The sequence below is a fragment of the Ornithorhynchus anatinus genome, chromosome 4 (genome assembly GCF_004115215.2).
Source record: "Ornithorhynchus anatinus isolate Pmale09 chromosome 4, mOrnAna1.pri.v4, whole genome shotgun sequence".
Classification (NCBI taxonomy): Eukaryota; Metazoa; Chordata; class Mammalia; order Monotremata; family Ornithorhynchidae; genus Ornithorhynchus; species Ornithorhynchus anatinus.
The window spans coordinates 20,058,720-20,078,618 of NC_041731.1; the positions used below are offsets into that span (position 1 = coordinate 20,058,720).

Sequence of the window (19,899 nt, forward strand, 5' to 3'; positions counted from 1 at the left end):
ATCAATTACCAACAGCTTCTCTTTTCCAGACCCAAAGGGCATGGTCCATCTTGCAACTTCCAAACTCCAGGGATTAACATTTCTAGCAGATGTCTCTTGAACACATTCTTCCCCTGCATCTGAATATGGCGCAACCAACATTCTCAGACCTGTGGCTGACATATATTTAAAATATCTTTCCCTCTAGAAGTAAAGAGAAGCAAGCAGCTTACTTGTTCCACAGCTTTCAGGAAGCACTTACCTATACGGAGATCTTGGCCACCTATACGGAGAGCTTGGCCAGAGTAGGTAGACTTAGAGATGACCTAAAAACAAGTTTTTGGCCAAGATTTCTTCCTCTAAGTAAGGATACTGGTCATCATTGCATTCACTCCTCACTCTCCCCTCTAGGTTCTGAGTTGGTACTTGAGGAAGCAGACAGCAAAGCCCTCTCTGAGAAACCCTTCCCACCATCCCAAGCTGCTCATGTCTGACCAAGGGAGTTCAGATTGGCTGGTTTTCCAACAGCCTTATCTGTTCACACAGGCAGGTGGAACTTCTTCCCAGGTGTGGCAAGGGTCCTTAGAGGAAAAGGCTATTAGTCTTTGGCTCTTTAAGGTCCCTTTGTTCTTTTTTATTGGAATATTTAAAGAATGTCCCTGCAGTCTCAGACTGCTCTCATCTTGGGGCTCGGAAAAAAAACCCTACCTCTTTGGCAACCAGCTGGGTTAATTAGCTTGAGACCATGTGAAGACCCTTTGGTAAATGAGAGAGATTCTGGTCCTTAGTTAGCCAGGAGAAAGATGAGTCTACCAGAGTCCCAGGAAGGTCTACTATGGAGTCTTGGAGAGTCCGAGGGGTCCAGCTAATACATTTTATTAAAAAACAGAATTCATTAAATGCCTACTATGTGCCAGGAACTGTATGAAGCACTGAGGTAGGTTCAAGATAATCAGGTTGTACACAGTCCCTGTTCCAAGTGGCAGAACTACATAGCAGAGTCGGAATTAGAATCCAGAGCCTTCTGATTCCCAGGCTTCAGTTCTATCCTCTAGGTGACGCGGCTTCTTCTTGAAATGAAGGCTAATGCAGTTGTAAGATAGCTTATTTCTCCACTTTAAACTCCTGAAATAGTCATAAATAATGTTTATTGACAGCTAGCTGTATTAGATGTGGAGAAGAAAATTCACAGATGAGAATTAGACACTGTCCTTGGCTCAAAATCTCAGAGTCAATCAATCGATCAATCAACAATATTTCGTGAGCACTTACTATGTGCAGAGCACTGTACTAAGCACTTGGGAGAGTCCAATTCAACAGCGTTGGTAGACATATTCCCTGTCCACAACAACTTGAGAGTCTAGAGCGCTTATAATGTGCATAGCACTGTACTAAGTGATTGGGAGAGCCCAGTACAACAGAATAAGTAGGGGAGGGTGACGAAGGACACATAGGACATATGCAAGAGTAAGAACACAAAAAGAACATAAAAGACCAAGGCAACAACTAAGAAGCATTGTGGTCTAGTGGATAGAGCATGAGCCTGTCAGTCAGAAGAAACTGGGATCTAATCCTGGCTCTGCCACTTGTCTGCTGTGTAACCTTGCCCATGTCACTTCACTACTCTGAACCTCAGTCCCTTCATCCATAAAATGGGAATTAATACTGTGAGCCCTGTGTGGGATAGGGACTGTGTTGAACCTGATTATCTCCAATCTACTCCAGTGCCTAATAAAGTACCAGGCACAAAATAAGTGATGAACAAATTCCATTAAAACAAAAAAACAAAAACAGGATGGGAACCCCAAGAAAGAGGGTGAGAAGAGTAGAGGACCAAAACTTTCCTGGTTTCCCTGAATTGTGAGAGATAGATCAGAGGTGGAAGAGGAAATAAAGAATGGAACTAAGAGTGGCTAGCCAGTGAGGTAAGAGAGTATTAAGTAAAAATCTGGATCCAATGGTCCTTTGAAGATAAAGGAGTGGCAAACGGTGTCAGAGATGATCAAGAAGTCAAAAAAGGAGAGCATTGGAGACCTTGAAAAATCTGTCTCAGTGGAGTGAAAAGGGAGAAAAACTGATTACAGAGGTTCGAGAAAAAAGTTGGTGGAACAGATGGGGATAAAATCGGTGTAAAGATCCCATTCAAGGAGTTTGGACAGGAAAAAAAAAACACAGTGCGGTGGAGTGATAGCTGGAGGGAGCTCTAATTGTGTTGGTTGGATGTGCAGGGCATTTAGAAGTTAGCTCCGAGCGGAGGTGGGAGACCTCTTTCCACCCTCTTGCTGCTGAGAAGCAGTGTGGTCTTGTGGAAAGAGCATAGACCTTGGAGTCAGAAGGACCTGGGTTCTAATTCCAGATCTTCCGTTTGACTGCTGTGTGACCTTCGGCAAGTCACTTCATTTCTTTGTGCCTCATTACCTCCTCTATAAAATGGGAATTAAGACTGTGAGCCCCAGGTGGGACATGAACTAAGTCCAACTTGAGTAACTTTACCACAGCGCTTAGTACAGTGCCTGGCACATAATTAGTGCTTAACAAATGCCATTTTTAAAAATGGGAGGTGGAGAAGAAGGAGATAAGAGTATTGTCTGGAAGTGATATAATGGGTCTGTGGGGCTTTAACAAGAAGTGGGTAGAGTTGAACAGTATTGAGAAGTGTTGAGCAGAGTGGGACATACCCAGTAAGTCAGGATTAGAGTTGGGATTAGAAGCCAGGTCACCCGACTCCCAAGTGGATCGTCTTCCCACTCGATCACACTGCCTCAAGTCCTTCCCTAGGACCCGTCCCCCAGGTGGACAGAAGGATCAGCGCCCTGGAAGTGTTTCGAGTGGCAATGGATGGGTTGACCCAGAAGACCCTCTGGTATCACTTCCTCTTCCATCACCAGCCCGAAGCAAAAGCTGACTGGGGGCCCATGAGCGGGATTTAGGGGGATTTTCAGGTGGGTGGGGAAATGAGCTGGTGTTTCCCGAAATAGTAATAATGTTCCCGGCCCTGCTCAACAATTTCCCGAGGCTCAGTCTTCAGGGCCGGCTTTCCCATGACTTCAATCCGGGTTTCAAATTTCTCCTTCTTCCTAGAACTGGGACTGGACATCATTATCCCTGGGAAGCTTTCTGGAGTATTGTGGGTCAGATGAGACCGGAAAAGTCTGTCTCCAGGAGGCCCCAGTGACACACCTTTTCTGGCTGTGGCTAGATACTTTTTTTTATGGTATTTGTGAAGCACTTACTATGTGCCAGGCATTGTACTAAGCACTGGTGTAGATCCGAGCTAATCAAGTTGGACACAGTCCCTGTCCCACATAGGGCTCACAGCATTAATTCTCATTTTACAGATGAGAGAACTGAAGCCCAGAGAAGTGAAGTGACTTTCCCAAGGTCACACAGCAGACAAGTGGCAGAGCCAGGATTAGAACCAGGTCCTTGTGACTCCCAGGCTCTATACACTAGGCCAAGCTGCTTCTCCAGCTTTCTCAACCAGATCACCAAGGGAAGGGTTGAGGGGAGGCCATTTTCAAAACAATTAATCAGGCAACAAGATAGAAAAATTCCTTACACAGCCAGCTTCCAAGTCCTTGTTGGTTCTGCACTTGTGTCCTGGGAGCGGATCCTGGGTGACCAAGGATTTTGCTAAGGGAAGGAGGAGCTCTCAGACTTCCATGATATCTGGTATCCCAGTTCCCTCACTAGGGGGTTCTCTCCTAAAGAAGGCGGACCCTGCTTGTTAACCCATATCAGGCCTGTGGGAAGACTGGAACTGTCCTAGTGTGAAAGACTCAGATCTACTTATCTTTACCCAGCCTTGATTACTGTAACAGCTCCTAACTGACCTCTCAGCCTCCTGCTTCTCCTCACTCGAGTTTATACTTCCCTTTGCTGCCTGGATCATTTTTCTGTAAAAACATTTGGTCCATGTCTCCCCACTCCTCAAGAACCTCCAGTGGTTGCCCATCCACCTCTGCATCAAACAGAAACTCCTCCTCATCAACTTTAAAGCACTCAATCCCCTTGTCCCCTCCTACCTCATCTCACTGCTCTCCTACTACAGCCCAACTCACACACCTTGCTACTCTAATGCCATCCTACCGACTGTACCTCAATTTCGTCTATCTCACTGTCAACTTCTTGCCCATGTTCTGCCTCTGGCCTGGAACACCTGCCTTCTTCTTATTCAACACACCATCATTCTGCCCAACTTCGAAGATGTATTGAAAACACATCTCCTCCAAGAAGCCTTCCCCAACTAAACGCTCACTTCCCCTACTCCCCCTCCCTTCTGCTTTGCCCTTGCACCTGGATTGTCTTGTCAGCCCCACAGCACTTATATCCATATCTATAATATGTGATTTGTATTAACATGTCTCCCCTCCTAGACTGTAAGCTCATGATGGACAAGGAACGTATCTACAAACTCTGTTGTATTGGACTATCCCCAGAGCTTAGTACTGTGTTCTGCACAATGTAAGTGCGCAATAATTATGATTGATTGTTTGATTGATCTATTAATCATCGTAATCTGCAGTAAGGCATCTATAGTGCTATGGACAGAGCACTATACTGGGCACCTACTTTGTGCAAGGTACTGTACTGAGAGCCTGCTCTGTGCAGTTCTGGGAGCTGACTGAGTGCAGAGCACTGTACTGAATGCTGAGTATGTGTAGAGCACACAGTATGGCTAGAGAAGCAGCATAGCTTAGTGGATAGAGCACAGGCCTGGGAGTCAGAGGAACTGGGTTCTAATCCCAGATCCATCATTTGCCTGCTGTGTGACCATGGACAAGTTGCTTAACTTCTCTGCACCTCAGTCACCTCATAGGGAAATGGTAATCAAGACTGTGAACCCTGTGTGGGGCAAAGACTGTGTCCAACCTGATTATCTTGTATTCACCCCAGAGCTTAGTGTGGTGCCTGGCTCAGAGTAAGCACTTAACAAATAGCATTAAAAAAAGTGCCTTCTGGGCACAGAGCATTGAGCTGAGAGCCAACTGTGCATGGATCAATGTACCGGGCAATAGGGCAACATACCTAACAGTAAAAGATATTATCCTTGACATCAAGACATTCATAGTTTAATGGGGGAGGCTGCTTGCTTGAAACAAACTAGCCAAGAATCAAATAAGAAAATAGAAGACTGAATTGTTCCCTATAGAAATACCAAGTGAACGTTGTAAGCACTGTAACAAGTTGAGAAGAGATCTAATCCCTCTTCAAGGGTTTCAGGGGAAAAGATTGGGAAATCTACATGATGTGGGGCAGATCTGGGATCTTTATTACCATTAAAGTCCTGGAACTTATTTGTCAGAGCCTCCCTTGGCAGATGTGGGAAATTCAACTGGTTTGGATCAGTGTTGGAGGAGCATTCCAAAGTTGGATGCCAAGTTCCACCCAGCTGTGCCTGGAGAGAGACTGTCCCATCCCTGGGCTGAAGAAGAAAGTGACTCCATCTTGGAAATGGAAAGTGGAAAATACCTGTGACCTCATGGAACCAGACTCTTGGCAAGAAAGAATCTCTCCCTTTGCTCGGACTTTCTTGCTTTTATGCCCAAGCCCCAACTCGTTTATGTACCCCTAGTTTCCTCCTTCTGGTGCCCACCACACCCAGCACCCCTTATAATAAAAATGATGATGATATTTGTTAAGCGCTTACTATGTGCCCAGCACTGTTCTAAGCACTGGGTTAGATACAAGGTAATCAGGTTGTCCCACATGGGGCTCACAGTCTTAATCCCCATTTTATAGATGAGGTAACTGAGGCACAGAGAAGTTAAGTGCCTTGCCCAAGGTCACGCAGCAGAGAAGTGGCAGAGCCGGGATTATAAACCATGTCCTCTGACTCCCAAACCCATGATCCTTCCACTAAACCACTCTGCTTCTTCCCACACATCAGTCCCGTCAACTCAACTCCCATCCATTCCCTCCCCACCCCTTGCACTATCTCCATCACTCTCCCATGCCCCATCCCGGTTACCCTTTCACTGCTCCGCTTCTTATCCCCCTCTCCCTGCATTAGGTGTGGCCTGTGATGATGATGATGGTATTTGTTAAGTGTTTCCTATGTGGCAGGCACTGTTTTAAGTGTTGGAGTAGATACAAGCTAATCAGGTTGGACAGTCTCTGTACCACATGGGTCTCATAGTCTTAATCCCCATTTTACAGAAAAGTGAAATCACTTGCCCAAAGTCACACACTGACAAGTGGCAGAGCTAGGATTAGAACCCAGGTCCTTTTGGCTCCCAAGCTCATGCTTTATCCACTAAGCCATGTTACGTTGGACTGTAAGATTGTTATGGGCAGGGAAAGTGCCTGCTAATCCTGTGGTATTGGACTCTCCCAAGTGCTTATTATAGGCTATGTACAAGAGAAGCACTCAACAAATACCACTGATTGACTGATTGATTGACTGGAGGGGGCAGTTTCTGAGGATCTCATCTGACAGTGTTTTAACCGCACCTGACTAGATAGAGTATCCTCTAGCCCATTGGCACAATGCCACTGAGGGAGCATTAATCAATCAATCATTCATCAATCAATGGTATTTATTGAGTGCGTCCTATGTGCAGAGCACTGTACTAAGTGATTGGGAGAGTACAATATTAGCAGACATGCTGCCTGCCCTTAACAATATAACAGGGAGACAGACATTAATGTGAATATATAAGTAAATTATGAAATATAATCTAAAGGTATGTACACAAATGTTGTGAGGTTTAGAGTGGGGCAAATACCAAATGCCTAAGGGTCACAGATCCAAGTGCAGAGATGATCAGGAAGGGTGAGAAAGCCAGGGAAAAGAGGGCTTAATCTGGGTCGACCTCTTGGGGAGATGTGATCATTAACATAGAGAGAATGCCCAGTGTCAGAGACCAAACTTCTCGGGTGGGTGGAGCTGGGTCTTGGTTTCAGGGATGTCTGGGGAATAAGAAAAAAAAATACTCCTACAAAGACATAGGAGCTTGAATACAGAATTCCAATGGTGAATCTTCCCTCTGACCTCTTTATCTTCTCCCTTAGTGTGTAGATCATTCAGAGAGCTAGGACCATTTGGAGCACTGATCCACTGAGCCTAGAACCTTTTTCAATTGTTCTAAGACTAGAATTGAGAGGATTCTGGGTTCTTATCCCTCTGTTCCGCTGCCAAAATCTGCTTGGGAGTTGGAAGCAGGGTTAGCTACAGTGCATAAATTCATGCAACTCTGCCCATGGAAGCTGGTTTTGAAAGGCACTGCCAACTCCAGATTTACAGACAGCAACTGGAAGCTAGACTGTAAACTCCTTGAGGGCAGAGATCGTTTTTACCCACTCCATTGTACTTTCTCAAGTTGTGAGTTCAGGGGAAGCCCCATTGCCAGGCAATGTACTAATAATAATAATAATAATGTTGGTATTTGTTAAGCGCTTACTATGTGCCGAGCACTGTTCTAAGCACTGGGGTAGACACAGGGGACTCAGGTTGTCCCACGTGGGGCTCACAGTCTTAATCCCCATTTTACAGATGAGGTAACTGAGGCACCAAGAAGTTCAGTGACTTGCCCAAAGTCACACAGCTGACAAGTGGCGGAGCCAGGATTTGAACCCATGACCTCTGACTCCAAAGCCCGGGCTCTTTCCACTGAGCCACGCTGTGGTAGATACAACCCAATTGGGTTAGACATAGTCCTTGTCCCGCGTGGCTCACTGGAAAGAGCACGAGCTTTGGAGTCAGAGGTCATGGGTTCGACTCCTGGCTCTGCCACTTGTCAGCTGTGTGACTTTGGGCAAGTCACTGAACTTCTTGGTGCCTCAGTTACCTCATCTGTAAAATGGGGATTAAGACTGTGAGCCCCAGGTGGGACAACCTGATTCCCCTGTGTCTACCCCAGCGCTTAGAACAGTGCTCGGCACATAGTAAGCGCTTAACAAATACCAACATAGGGCGCACAGTCCAAGTAGAAGGGAGAGCAGGTATTTAACCCTCCATTTTACAGATAAGGAAACTGAGACTCAAAGAAGTTAAATGACTTGTCCAAGGACACAAAATGGTAGAGTAGCAAGTGGCAAAGTTGGAATTAGAATCCAGCTCACTTGACTCCAAGTCCTATGCTCTTTCCAAGAGGCCTCTTTGCTTCCCTTTTTCCTAGGATATCTCACTTCCAAGTCTCACAGTCCTTCACTTCAATCCAAGAGGTAATGGGATACAAATATTTGCTGCCAAAATGCTGCTTTAGACATTGCTGAGCATAAATGGGTTTCATTTCCTTTTAAATGTTCCAAATTTATAATAGAGTGCTTCTCTGATCCATATTCACAAACTGAGTGACAGCGACAAACCACACTAGTTTTTGTCACTCGACTATCAATTCATCAACAGATTTAGATGAATAATGACAGAGTATTGTGGTCATATTGGATCAGACAAAGAATGCACTCTCTCCGCTAGTGACACCAAAAAATTCTCAAAGGAACATGGTGAAGAGCCCTTTCTCTCCTTCATCCTCCTGGTTGGGATAATTTTTCAGCATTACTACAATTATTATTATTATTACATTAGTATGTGCTTACCATGCATTAAGCACTGTTCTAAGATCTGGGACAGATGCAAGATAATAAGTTTAGACACAGGCCCTGCTCCTCCTGGGGCTCGCAGTTTTATGTAAGAGGTAGTGGAATTTAATCCTCATTTAATAGTAGAGGAAACTGAGGCATAGAAAAGTTTAGTGACTTGTCTAAAGTCACATAGCAAGCATTCAGCAGGCACTGTACTAACTGCTGGGGTAGATGCAACCTGATCAGGTTGGACACAGTCTCTGTTCCTCATGGGGCTCATTTTACAGATGAGGTAACTGAGGCCCAGATAAGTGAAGTATCTTGCCCCATGTCATATGACAATCAAGTGGTGAAAGCAGGATTAGAATCCAGGTCCTCTGACTCCCAGTCCTGCACTTCCCAGTATTCTAACTATTATTAGAGGGAATTCCATCAGGGAGGGGATTGGTGGGAAGAGAACATTTCAGCCCTCAGGTGGGCTGGGAGCAGCCCAGGACCCCCAATCTTCTTTTCAAAACCTCAGGAGGTCATAATCTCCTTGAGAACAGGAAACATCACTACCAACTCTACTGCACTGTACTCATCCAAGTGCTGAGTACAGCTCTCTGCACACAGTACATGCTCAATAAATATGATTGGCTGATTGCAACAGAATAAGGTCTTTTAGACCAGACCAAAAAAAAAATGGTTTAGTGGTGATCCTGAAGAGTGCAAACTCAAAAGGGCGGAGGTGAAAACCAGACTGCAATAGGATAGAATATTGTGGGGAAAAGGAAGTGGAGGCAGTGGGTGGATGCAAAGCCTTTAGAGAGGAATGGAGAAGGGAGGTGGGGCCAGTGAGAGTCCAGTGGGTTCAAGAACCAGTCAACCAGTCAGTGGAACTGACTGAGCACCTAATGTGCGCAGAGCACTATACTAAGCACTTGGGAAAGAAAATCGTAACAGAGTGGGTAGAAACATTCCTTGCCCACAACGAGCTCACAGTCTAGATGAAGAGGCGGCAGCAATAATCAATCGCTGGTATTTCTTGAGCATCTACTGTGTGCAGAGCACTATACTAAGCACTTGGGAAAATAAAATTAAATCGACTTAGTAGATACCTTCCCTGCCCTCAAGGAGCTTTCAGACTAAGCTGGGGAAACGGATATTAAAATAAATAAAGGATATGTACATAAGTGCTGTGAGGTTGGGTTGGGAGTATCAAAGGGCTTAAAGGTCATGTGGGACTGGAGTGGGACAGAATTAAAATCTTAAGGGTTACAGACCTAAGGGCATAGACAACCCAGAAGCAAGGCAAAAAGTTGGGGAAGGGTTGGGTTAGTTGGGGGAATGACCTATTGGAGGAGGTGTGATTTTAGTAAAGTTTATAATGAGAATTAGAGCGGCCTAGCGAATAGTGCACAGGCCTAGGAGTCAGGCTGCAAGAGGGGTTGAATAATGGGCCTACGTCAGGGCGATGCAGAAGGAAGTGGGAGAAGAGGAAAGGAGGGCTTAGTCAGGGAAGGCCTCTTGGAGGAGATGTGCCTTAAGTAAGGCTTTGAAGGGAGGTGAGAGTCATTGTCTAATAGATATGAAGAGGGAAGGCAATCCAGGCCAGAGGCAGGATGTGGGTAAGAGGTGGGTGGCGAAATAGAGGAGGCAATGATGACGTTAGCATTAGAGGAGTGAAGTGTGCAGGCTGGGTTATAGTAGGAGAGTAGTGAGGGGAGGTAGGATGGACCAGGGTGATAGAGTGCTTTAAAGCCAATGGTGAAGAGTTTTTGTTTGATGCAGAGGTGGATGGGCAATCACTGGAGGTTTTTGAGGAGTGGGGAAACAGGTTCTGAATGTTTTTATAGGAAAATGATCTTGGCAGCAGAGTGAAGTATTGACTGGAGTGGGGAGAGACAGGAGGCTGGGAGGTCAGCAAGAAGTATGATACAGTAATCAAGGTGGGTTAGGATAAGTGATTGAATTAATGAGGTAGCAGTTTGGATGGAGAGGAAAGGGCAGATTTTAGTGATGTGAAAGTCGAACTGACAAGATTTAGCAATGGATTGAATATGTGGGTTGAACGAGAGAGAGAGAGGAGTCAAGCATAACGCCAAGGATTCGGTCTGGTGAGACAGGAAGGATGGTGGTACTGTCTACAGTTATGGGAAAGTCAAGGGGAGGACAGGGTTTGAATGAGAAGATAAAATGTTCTGCTAATACCTTGAGCCCTATATGGAACATGGTCTTTGTCCAACCTGTGACCAACCTGATTATTATCTATCTACCCCAGTCCTTAGAACAGTGCTTGGCACATTTTATCTTAAGCAGTCAAGTCATCTTTGGCTCATAGTGATGCCATGGATACATCTCTGCCAGAATGCACCACCTCCAATTACAATCGTTCTGGTAGTGTATCCATAGAGTTTTCTTGGTAAAAATATGGAAGTGGTTTGCCATTGCCTCCTTCAGCGCAGTAAACTTGAGTCTCCCCGCCTCGACTCTTTCCCATACCATTACTGTCCAGCACAGAGGAGTTTTGAACAAACAAAGGCTTTAAAGAAAAAGAAAAAAGACTATGGAAATAGGAGCAGGAGAGCATGAGGAGGTGATTGCAAGTTCAGAGGATGTTTCTACAAATTAATTAGCCACATCAGCAGAGACTAGACAGGGAGGTGCCACACTAAGGACTTCAGGAAAGAGTTCAAGGCCAGGAATAATGTGGGAGTGGATGTGGGAGGATTACAAGCCTTGTAGAGCGGGAGAAGACAGAGTTTTAGTGTGTCAGTGTGAATTCCAAGATGCAGAAGCTGGCCTGGTTTTCGGATTTCAGCCAACAGCTCAGCTGCATGGAAGTGGGAGCAGAGGATTCTGGGAGTGATCCAGACTTGGGAGTAGGTGGTGAGAGAATGATAGAAGGGCAAGAGAGAGAGAGGGAGGTGTTGAGGGAGAAGAGGATGGTTAAGGAGCTCATGAAGATCATGATCAATTACAACTGGTGAAGGAGATCAATGGGTCTCTGTGGGGCAGAGGAGAAATTGAGACTGAGGAAAAGGTGGGGAGGCTTTTGGTCTAACCAGGTCAAAGAGAGGATGTGGGCAAAGAATTGTTAGTGAGATAGATGAGACGGAGGTACAGTGAATAGGTTGCCATTAGAGGAGTGAAATGTGTGGCGTGGGTTGTAGTGGGAAATCAGCAAGGTGAGGTAGGAGGGAGAGAGCTGATTGACTGCCCTAAAGAGGAACATATCTACCAATGCTGTGATATTGCACTCTTCCAATCACTTAGTACAGTGCTTTGTACACAATAAGTGCTTCATAAATACCAACAATTAAAGCCGATGGTAAGGAGTTTCTGTTCGATGAAGAGGTGGATGGGCAACCATTGGAGGTTTTTGAGAAGTGGTGAGACATGAACTGAACAATTTGTAGAAAAATGACCTATGAAGGAGAATGAAATATGGACTGGATTGTGGAGAGACAAAAGGCAGGGAGGTAAGTGAGGAGGTTGATAGATGCTTGAATTAGTGTGTTGGCTGTTTGGATGGAGAGGAAGGGCAGATTTTTAGCAATGTTGTGAAGGTAGAATTGACAGGATTTAGTGGCAGTGAACATGTGGATTGAATGAGAGAGATGATTCTACCATTTCTCTTGTAATATACTCTCCCAAACGCATAGTACAGTGCTATGTATGCAGTAAGTGCTCAATAAATGCTATAGGTTGATTGATTGCCAGGTTAGGTTATTGTTGGAAAGTGACATAATTGGAATATTTTCACCCTATGTAATATTTCCTTTCATTTCAAGCCTTCAAGCTTCAGTGGGTGCTTCCACAACTTGGTGTGAAATTTGATGAACAAGAATTTTGGGCTCTGCCCTCCCCGCACCCTTCTTGACTTTGAAAACTTCAATGGCATTCTTTAGACTTCCTCTTTCCAGGCTAGAGTCTTAATCTATTCCAACATCATATTGAAACGGCTTCTTCCCCGGATCATTTTAATTGCATTTCTCCGTAGCTCCTTCCATTCTCTGCCCACCCTTTTCAACTCTATTGCTTATGCAAAACATTTTTATCAAAGTTATTACAAGCAATAAGTGAATGTAACAAGTTAGACTCACACATAGTAAATTCTGCAAGGATATCTGGCAAACATTTGCCTTTGCCCTGAATAGTGAAGTTAGGAATAACCCATATAGGTTGTTGAAATCGGGAATGAGGAGATATTTTTGGCAGCATATACATTACATCCATTTTTTCCATGAATATTCAAGCTAGCTTAGAAGCATTGGAAAGGAATGTGTTTATGCAGTCCAGGTGCCTACTTAAATGACAGCAAATGACGCCAAGTTTGGAGGCGTCTTCCTCTTTTCCACACAACCCCTTGGTTCTTTCTGCACTTCTGAACAATTTTTAAACAGTATTTGTTAAGCGCTTACTATGTGCCAGGCACCATACTGAGCACTGGGGTGGATACATGTTAATCAGGTTGGACACAGTCCTTGTCCCATTTGGGGCTTACGGTCTTAATCCCGCTTGGCAGGTAAGATAAATGAGGCACAGAGAAGTTAAATGAATTACACAAGGCCACACAGCAAATGAGTAGCTGAGCAGGGATTAGAACCCAGGTCCTCTGACTCCCAGGCCCATGCTCTTCCTACTAGGCCATTCTGCTTCTCACTTTCCAAAGGTCAGTCCATACTGTCTCACTCATTTGCGCATCTTTTGAGATAAAAGGCAGGCAGGATTGGGGTACTCCATATAGCTGGGAGGAAAGCGCTGAGAAAGAATGATATTGCCAATTCCCTTGGAATGTTGTTCTAATGTCCTGTATGGAATTTTTTCTGTAAGTCAATTCCTTAAAAGAAAAATAGCCATGCTCTTATCAAAAATATTTTATTTACAAAAGAATCAATGATACTATACACCCTATAATGGAAATACATTGAATAATTGCTAAAATAAATATAGGCAATTAATTCAACCTTTTATAGAATGAGAGAATTTTGACATTTGAATTTTCTCGAAGTTTAACTTAGAACATAAATAACTAAAAGACGAACTCAAGTTTTAGTCTTGGTGGGTTCCACTGGTGGTTTGTGTTCTAGAAAACTCCCCCATCATAAACAGGGGGTGGGTTTGCAGAGGGTTTCTAGTAGCTTGATGAACTCAGCTAGGGCAGGAGGGTTGGGGAGGGACAGTTAAAGCTCATTCAATAGCAGGTGAACGTCCTAAAAGATGTCGGTCTAAAAAAGAGGCAGTGGATCATTTGACCTCATTAAGCCATCGCAATGGCTTTGCACAGTTCCAGTTCGCCTCGATCCAAAGGGGTACTTACTTATAATTGATGATGTGCTTTGCATCTAATCTTCACAGAAAGAAGGGATGAGAGGCAGTGAATAGGGGTGGAGGGAACAAGGCTCTCTCTGCCAGGTTGACATCAGCAAGGTCCCAATTCACTAGATCTTTGCCACCTTCTACTTCCTTTATGCTGTGCAGACCTGGTTTTTACAATCAGCCAACTTGGGTCAAGACTAGGGAAGCTGAGGTAATTATCCAGATAAGAGCAACCCACATGAGGACCGCTGAGCCAGTATTTAGCCAGATGATTAAACCTAATCCACTGAACCGCTTCCCAACTCTCCCAGCTATGCCTTCAAAGTGGTACCTTACGCTATGTCCTTATAAATAAAGAGGTTGGAAAAATCGACTCGATCGAACATAAGTGTAAACAGGCAAATCAGGGTGATACAGGTGAGGCTCCCAAATCCTTTTCCATCCTCAAGAAAAGGGTCTTGTTTGAATACAAACTTCAATTCTCTATGCCAGTTGACAAAACGGGACACAGCTACAAGGTATGAAGTGTGTTTGCTTTTCGTCTGCTGGGTATTTCTAATGTGAGAAGACAGACTGTCCAGTGCTAGACGCCTAGAGAGTCTTCCACAGAGCATCAGAGTTTCCTTTTGTGAAAAACCCCAAAAATTGCACATTTCTACCCCTTTGGCCTCCATTCAAAATCACGCTCATTTTTTGTGCACACAAAAGTATGTTATTGTTGTTTAAAAATAGTTTGGCAGTACCATGGGTTTTTTCTAATGAAAGTTAAAAGGTAAAGACTGAAATTTAAGCACTTTCCACAGAAATAACTATTCAGTTTTTAAAAGGTATAGAGAAATAGTTTATTCTTTCTATCATGAACAAGCGTCAATCAACAAAGCTTCACATTTTGGGTAGTTTTTTTAAAAAAAGTAGGAAGTCTTTCAAAACCTATTTAAAAAGGATGAACAAGTGTATTTTGTCAGAGAAGTAAAATAGAGAATATGCAAAAATTTTGTCGTAAAAGTAGGCATACAAAATACATAACACAATACAATAATATAAAAATACAGCATCGCCAATGGATTTGCAAAAATTCTCCTTTGGCATGACATTTGGTAGACCAAAACAAAAGACCCTCACTTTTAAAAAAAATAGCTATCAAAACAGTCCATAAATTAGATTGTGAGGGTTAAAATAACTTTTCCTTGAGTTTTCAAAAAATCCTTTTCTTCCTTGATAACCCACATAAGCATGATCAGTGAGGTATATAGGGCAAAACACTGTCAGGCATATGCACACTAAGAAAAAAGTGCATAAACAAAGAATTCATCTTATTTTCATAGAAATAACAGGTTAACTCTGAGTTTGTTCTTAAATGGTGTATCATTTGACTTTGGCAGAGATTCAAAAGAAACCCATAGAAATGGTAATATTCAAGTTCCAGCAGCAGTGATGTGATTCCCTTGGTGACATTCCCCAATGCCACAAATATTCTACAGTCCCTCGAGAAAATGTTTAAGGGGTGGGGTGTGTGTGTGTGTGTGTGTGTGTGTGTTTTCCCACTTCAAAAGTTAAGATCATACATCGAGCACCATGTCATACTGTTGCTCTTTCTTCCGCCTGCCACACTTGGTGATAAGAACCACATACAAAGTCAAAAGCATGATCCAATAACACGCATACAGTATCGTACCAATGATAAGAACGGTCTGCTTCGACTCTGAAAATGGCTTTTTGGACTCCTTGTAAATGGTGAAAATGACACCGCCCAGGAGTATCGTGAACCAAACGGACACCGGGATGAGTCCTATGAAATTGACCACAATGGTCTTCCTCCCGGAAGTGCCCCACCCGGCCTTGTTGATGGTGGCGATGGCGAACATCTTGGCCGGGAGCAGGCTTGACATGTACAACACTGAGTAGAGCGACATGAAAACCATTACGATGTTCCCCCTGAGGCAGCTGGCGAAGGAAGACTTGATGAGGCCCACCAGCTGCACCGTCAACAGGAAGAGCAGAATGTTCCAGATCTTGCCCCGGTAGAAGAGCTGGATCACCGTGGCGATCAGGAAAAAAGGGAAGAATCCGGTAATCACGGCCTCGTATGTCATCCACAGATGATGCTTGTGGAACCACATGGCATTGTACAGCCACTCCCGGAAGTAGGACTTGCTCCAGCGGGTCTGTTGGTTCAGCCACCTCAGATACTCGATGGGGGTTTCCGTGAGACACTTGGACCGGGCTGTGTACTTGGTGGCGTAGCCCAGGCTGAGCACGCGGTTGGTTAGGTGTCTGTCGTCCCCGAAGCTGCACTGGTTGCCCATGAATTCCTGATTGTACCAGTCTTCCACGAATTCGTGGAGCAGGGAGTTCCTGTACATACCCAGCGGTCCACTGATACACTGTACACAGCCGAAGTAGGACTGGCAAGCTCGCTCGATGTTGAAAGCCATCCAGTATCGCACGCTGCTCAGGAAAGAGATCCAGGAATCGTACTTGTTTAAGATCTGCGGAGGCGGGAGGGGGGGAGAAGCATGGTGAGTCGTGACTAGAAGCTTGTCATGGATGGGGGACGGGCCTGCCGATTCTGCTGGATTGGACTCTCCTGGGAGCTCAGTCTAGTGCTCTGGTAGTAACTGCTCAATAAATACCATTTATTGATTGCTAGACTGTAAGCTCATCGTGGATGGGGAACAAGTCTGCTGATTCTGTTTTATCATCCTCTCCTAGGCGCTCGGTACAATGCTCTGCCCATAGTAAGGTCTCAATAAATACCAATGATTGATTGATTGTTAGACTCTAAGCTCCCCCTCTAGGCTGGAAGCTTGTCAGGGGCAAGGAACAAGTCCACTAATTCTCTTGTATTGGACTTTCCTGAGCACTTAATACATTTCCCAGCATAGAAATCGTTTAATAAATACCACTGATTGACTACAAGCTCTTAGAGAGATAGGACCATGCCTTTCATTTCTGAACTAAAGGGAAGCAGCGTGGCCTAGGGGAAAGAGCAATGGCCTAGGAGTCAGAAGACCTGGGTTCTAATACTGATCCCGCCTCTTGTCCGCCATGAGAGTTTGTTCAAGTCAATCAACTCCTTTGGGCCTATTCCTTTATCTGTAAATTAGGGGTTCAATACTTGTTCTCCCACTCAGAGTGGGAGCCCCATGTGGGATAGGGACTGTGTTTGACCTGATTATTTTGTACCTTCCTCAGCGTTTAATACAATGCTTGGCACATAGTAAGCACTTAACCAACACCCCAATTATTATCAATAAATCATTTTCATTGAACGCTTACTGTGTGCAGAGCACTGTATTAAATGCTTAGGACTGTGCAAAATAAGCGAATTGATAGACACGTTCCCTGCCCACAATATTCCCAAGTGCCTCAGTTCCATTCTTTATATTCCCAACTCCTTGTCTGTTCTTTTATATTCCCAAGGGCTTCATTCTGTTGGGTGCTCTTTTAACAGAAGGGGTGCAGATCAATGCTGTGCACCCCCTAGGCACCTAGTACAGTGCTCTTACACCCCAGACCCATCTCATCCAACCCAAGGCCTTCAGGATGGACCATGCTTAAATCGTCCAAGGCGAGAAGGATCCAATAATGATTATAAGAAAAAGAAGCAGTGTAACCCAGTGGAAAAACCATGGGCCCGAGTTCTAATATCAGTTTTTCCACTTATCTACTTTGTGATCTTAGGCAAGTCACTTCACTTCTCTGGGCTTCGCTTCCCTCATCTATACTTAGACTATATGCCCCATGGGGGAATCTGATGATTTTTTTATTTACCCAAGTGCTTAGTACAGTACTTGACACATAGTAGGCACTTAACAAATACCACAGTTATTATTATTATCAGGACAGCAAACTAATTAATTAACTCCATGTCCACAAACTATCCATTCCTTTTTCTCAGTTATGAAAACCAAAATCCAGAACTTCATCATCTTTCTCCTAGATTCTAACAGTCTCTTCTTTTCTCACCCCTCTCCTGTCCTACTTCTCAATAGTCGGTCCCTTATCCTTTATAATAATAGGGGGATTTTGATGTGTTAATTATGTGCTCAGGACTGGGGTAGATAAAAGATACTCAGGTCCCACAGTCTCTCTCCCACATAGGGCTCACAGTCTAAGCAGGAGGGAGAACAGGTATTTTTTTTAACGGCATTTGTAAAGTGCATAATATGTGCCAGGCACTGTACCAAGCACTGGAGTACTTAAAAACCAATCAGGTTGGACACAGTCTATGCTCTATGTGAGGCTCATAGTCTTAATCCCTATTTTAAAGACAAGAGAACTGTGGCTCATAGTCTTAATCTTTATTTTACAGACAAGAGACGTGAACTGAATTAAGATCACACAGTAGATGGGTGGCGGAGCTGGGATTAGGACCCAGGTTCTTCTGACTCCCAGGCCTGTGCACTACCCACTAGTCAACAGACTAGGAGAATCAAGGGTTTGGAATAGTTGGTAGGATGCTATGGGTGAGGGGGTCTGTGACAGAGAAGTAGAAGGGCTGCTCAGTGAAAGAGAGTGAGGGTTGAATTGTAGTGGGTCAGTGTAAAACTGAAGAGGCAGAATCTAGATTCTGGCCAGCTGACCTAAACCATAGTTTATTTGGGGAGTCCGAATTAGAACTCAGGTCCTTTGACTCCTAGGCCCATGCTCTCTCCACTAGGCCATACTGCTTTTCATTGAATCCCCATTTTTCAGATGAGGAACCAGACACAGAGCAGCAAAGTGTCTTGAGCAAGATCACATAGCAGACAAGCGGCAGAGCTGGGATTAGAACACAGGTGCCCCAACCCTCTAGGCTGTGCTCTTTCCACTAGGCCACCCTGCTGCTAATTCCACAGCCCTCCCTCTATTGTTTCATGAAAATTACTTTCCCAGAATCCTCCCTGCACACTGTCATCATTCCTTTATTCATCAGCATTCGCTGATAAGCCTTTTTAAAGGTGAGGGGTTGGGGGGCTCACCCAGGACCCCAGTCAATCAAATCAATGGTATTTACTGAGCGCTTACTCTGTGAAAATCACTGTACTAAGTGCTTGGAGAGAATTCACTGGTATGTTTCTTGCCCACAACAAGTTTACCATCTAGAGGGACAGTCTATAGTCAAATGATCAATCAATGCTATTTATTGAGAGCTTACTCTGTGCAGAGGGCTGTACTAAGCGCTTGGAGAAAATTCACAGGCACATTCTCTGCCCAAAGCAGTTACCATCTAGAGGGACAGTCTACAGTCATTCGATTAATTGATGCTATTTATTGAGCACATACTCTGTGCAAAGCACTGTACTAAGCACTTGGTAGAGTCCAATACAACAAATTAGCAGACACATTCCCTGCCCATAACAAGCTTACAGTGTAGAGGGGGAGACACACAATATTATGATTAAATAAGAAGCAAGTATTTAATAACGGCAATGGTTCTGCTAGCGTCGGCGATCTAGCGAGGAGTGCCAGCAGACAATCATGGTGCTGGGGAGACCCAGCATGAGGAACAAACTTTTGGGGGTTGGCCTTGGTCAGAACCACGGGTCCATTCACCTGCACATCTCCACCAACTCCTCCGACCATCGGATCTTCCTCTAAGACCTTGACCATCTCTACCGATGAGGCTGGGTCAAGCATCGTGTCTGAGTCGCAGACCTATGAACGACAGGATAGAAAGAGGGTGAACGAGGATGAACAATTAGGAGGCCAAAAGTTCTGTCAATCTGTCTTTCTTCCCTGTTTCATGGACTCCGTTTGGTTCATCTGTTTTAAAGAGATGATCATTTCCTGCCTCTAATCTTTTCTCCAAGAAGATAAAAATGTTTCTGAAGCGCACTTGGGGGTCCTCCGCCTGTTGCCTTTTCCCCTCCCTGTCACCCCAACTGAATAATGTCTGTCAGAAGGATCTGGGTTCTAATCCAAGCCCCGCCACTTATGTGACCTTGGGCAAATCGCATCATGCCTCTGGGCCTTTTACCTCATCTGTAAAATGGAGATTAAGACAGTAAGCCCCATGTGGGACTGTGTCCAATCTGATTTGCTTATATTTACCCCAGTAGTTAGTATGGTGTCTGGCACATGGTAAGCACGTAAAAAATAAATAAT

The 19,899-nt window shown here is 44.5% G+C and overlaps 1 protein-coding gene and 1 long non-coding RNA gene across 4 annotated transcripts in view; both read right to left on the reverse strand.

Annotated features, from left to right (window-relative positions):
• The window catches only part of LOC103170244, a 161,940-nt gene extending 161,309 nt beyond the window's left edge, over window positions 1–631 (reverse strand). Inside the window, exon 1 of one of the 2 annotated variants that reach the window (XR_486050.3) lies at window positions 242–631. This is a non-coding gene — a long non-coding RNA (uncharacterized LOC103170244). The remainder of the gene's footprint in view (window positions 1–241) is intronic. The other variant, XR_003758901.2, reaches the window with a different exon arrangement.
• A 14,111-nt stretch (window positions 632–14,742) lies between these two features.
• The window catches only part of HAS2 (hyaluronan synthase 2), a 33,700-nt gene continuing 28,543 nt past the window's right edge, over window positions 14,743–19,899 (reverse strand). For both annotated transcript variants that reach the window (XM_029062010.1, XM_029062007.1), the window contains exons 3-4: window positions 19,348–19,449; window positions 14,743–16,298 (exon numbers count right to left, since the gene is read on the reverse strand). In XM_029062010.1, coding sequence (XP_028917843.1) covers window positions 15,369–16,298; window positions 19,348–19,449 — 1,032 coding nt within the window. In that variant the 3' untranslated portion in view covers window positions 14,743–15,368. The remainder of the gene's footprint in view (window positions 16,299–19,347; window positions 19,450–19,899) is intronic.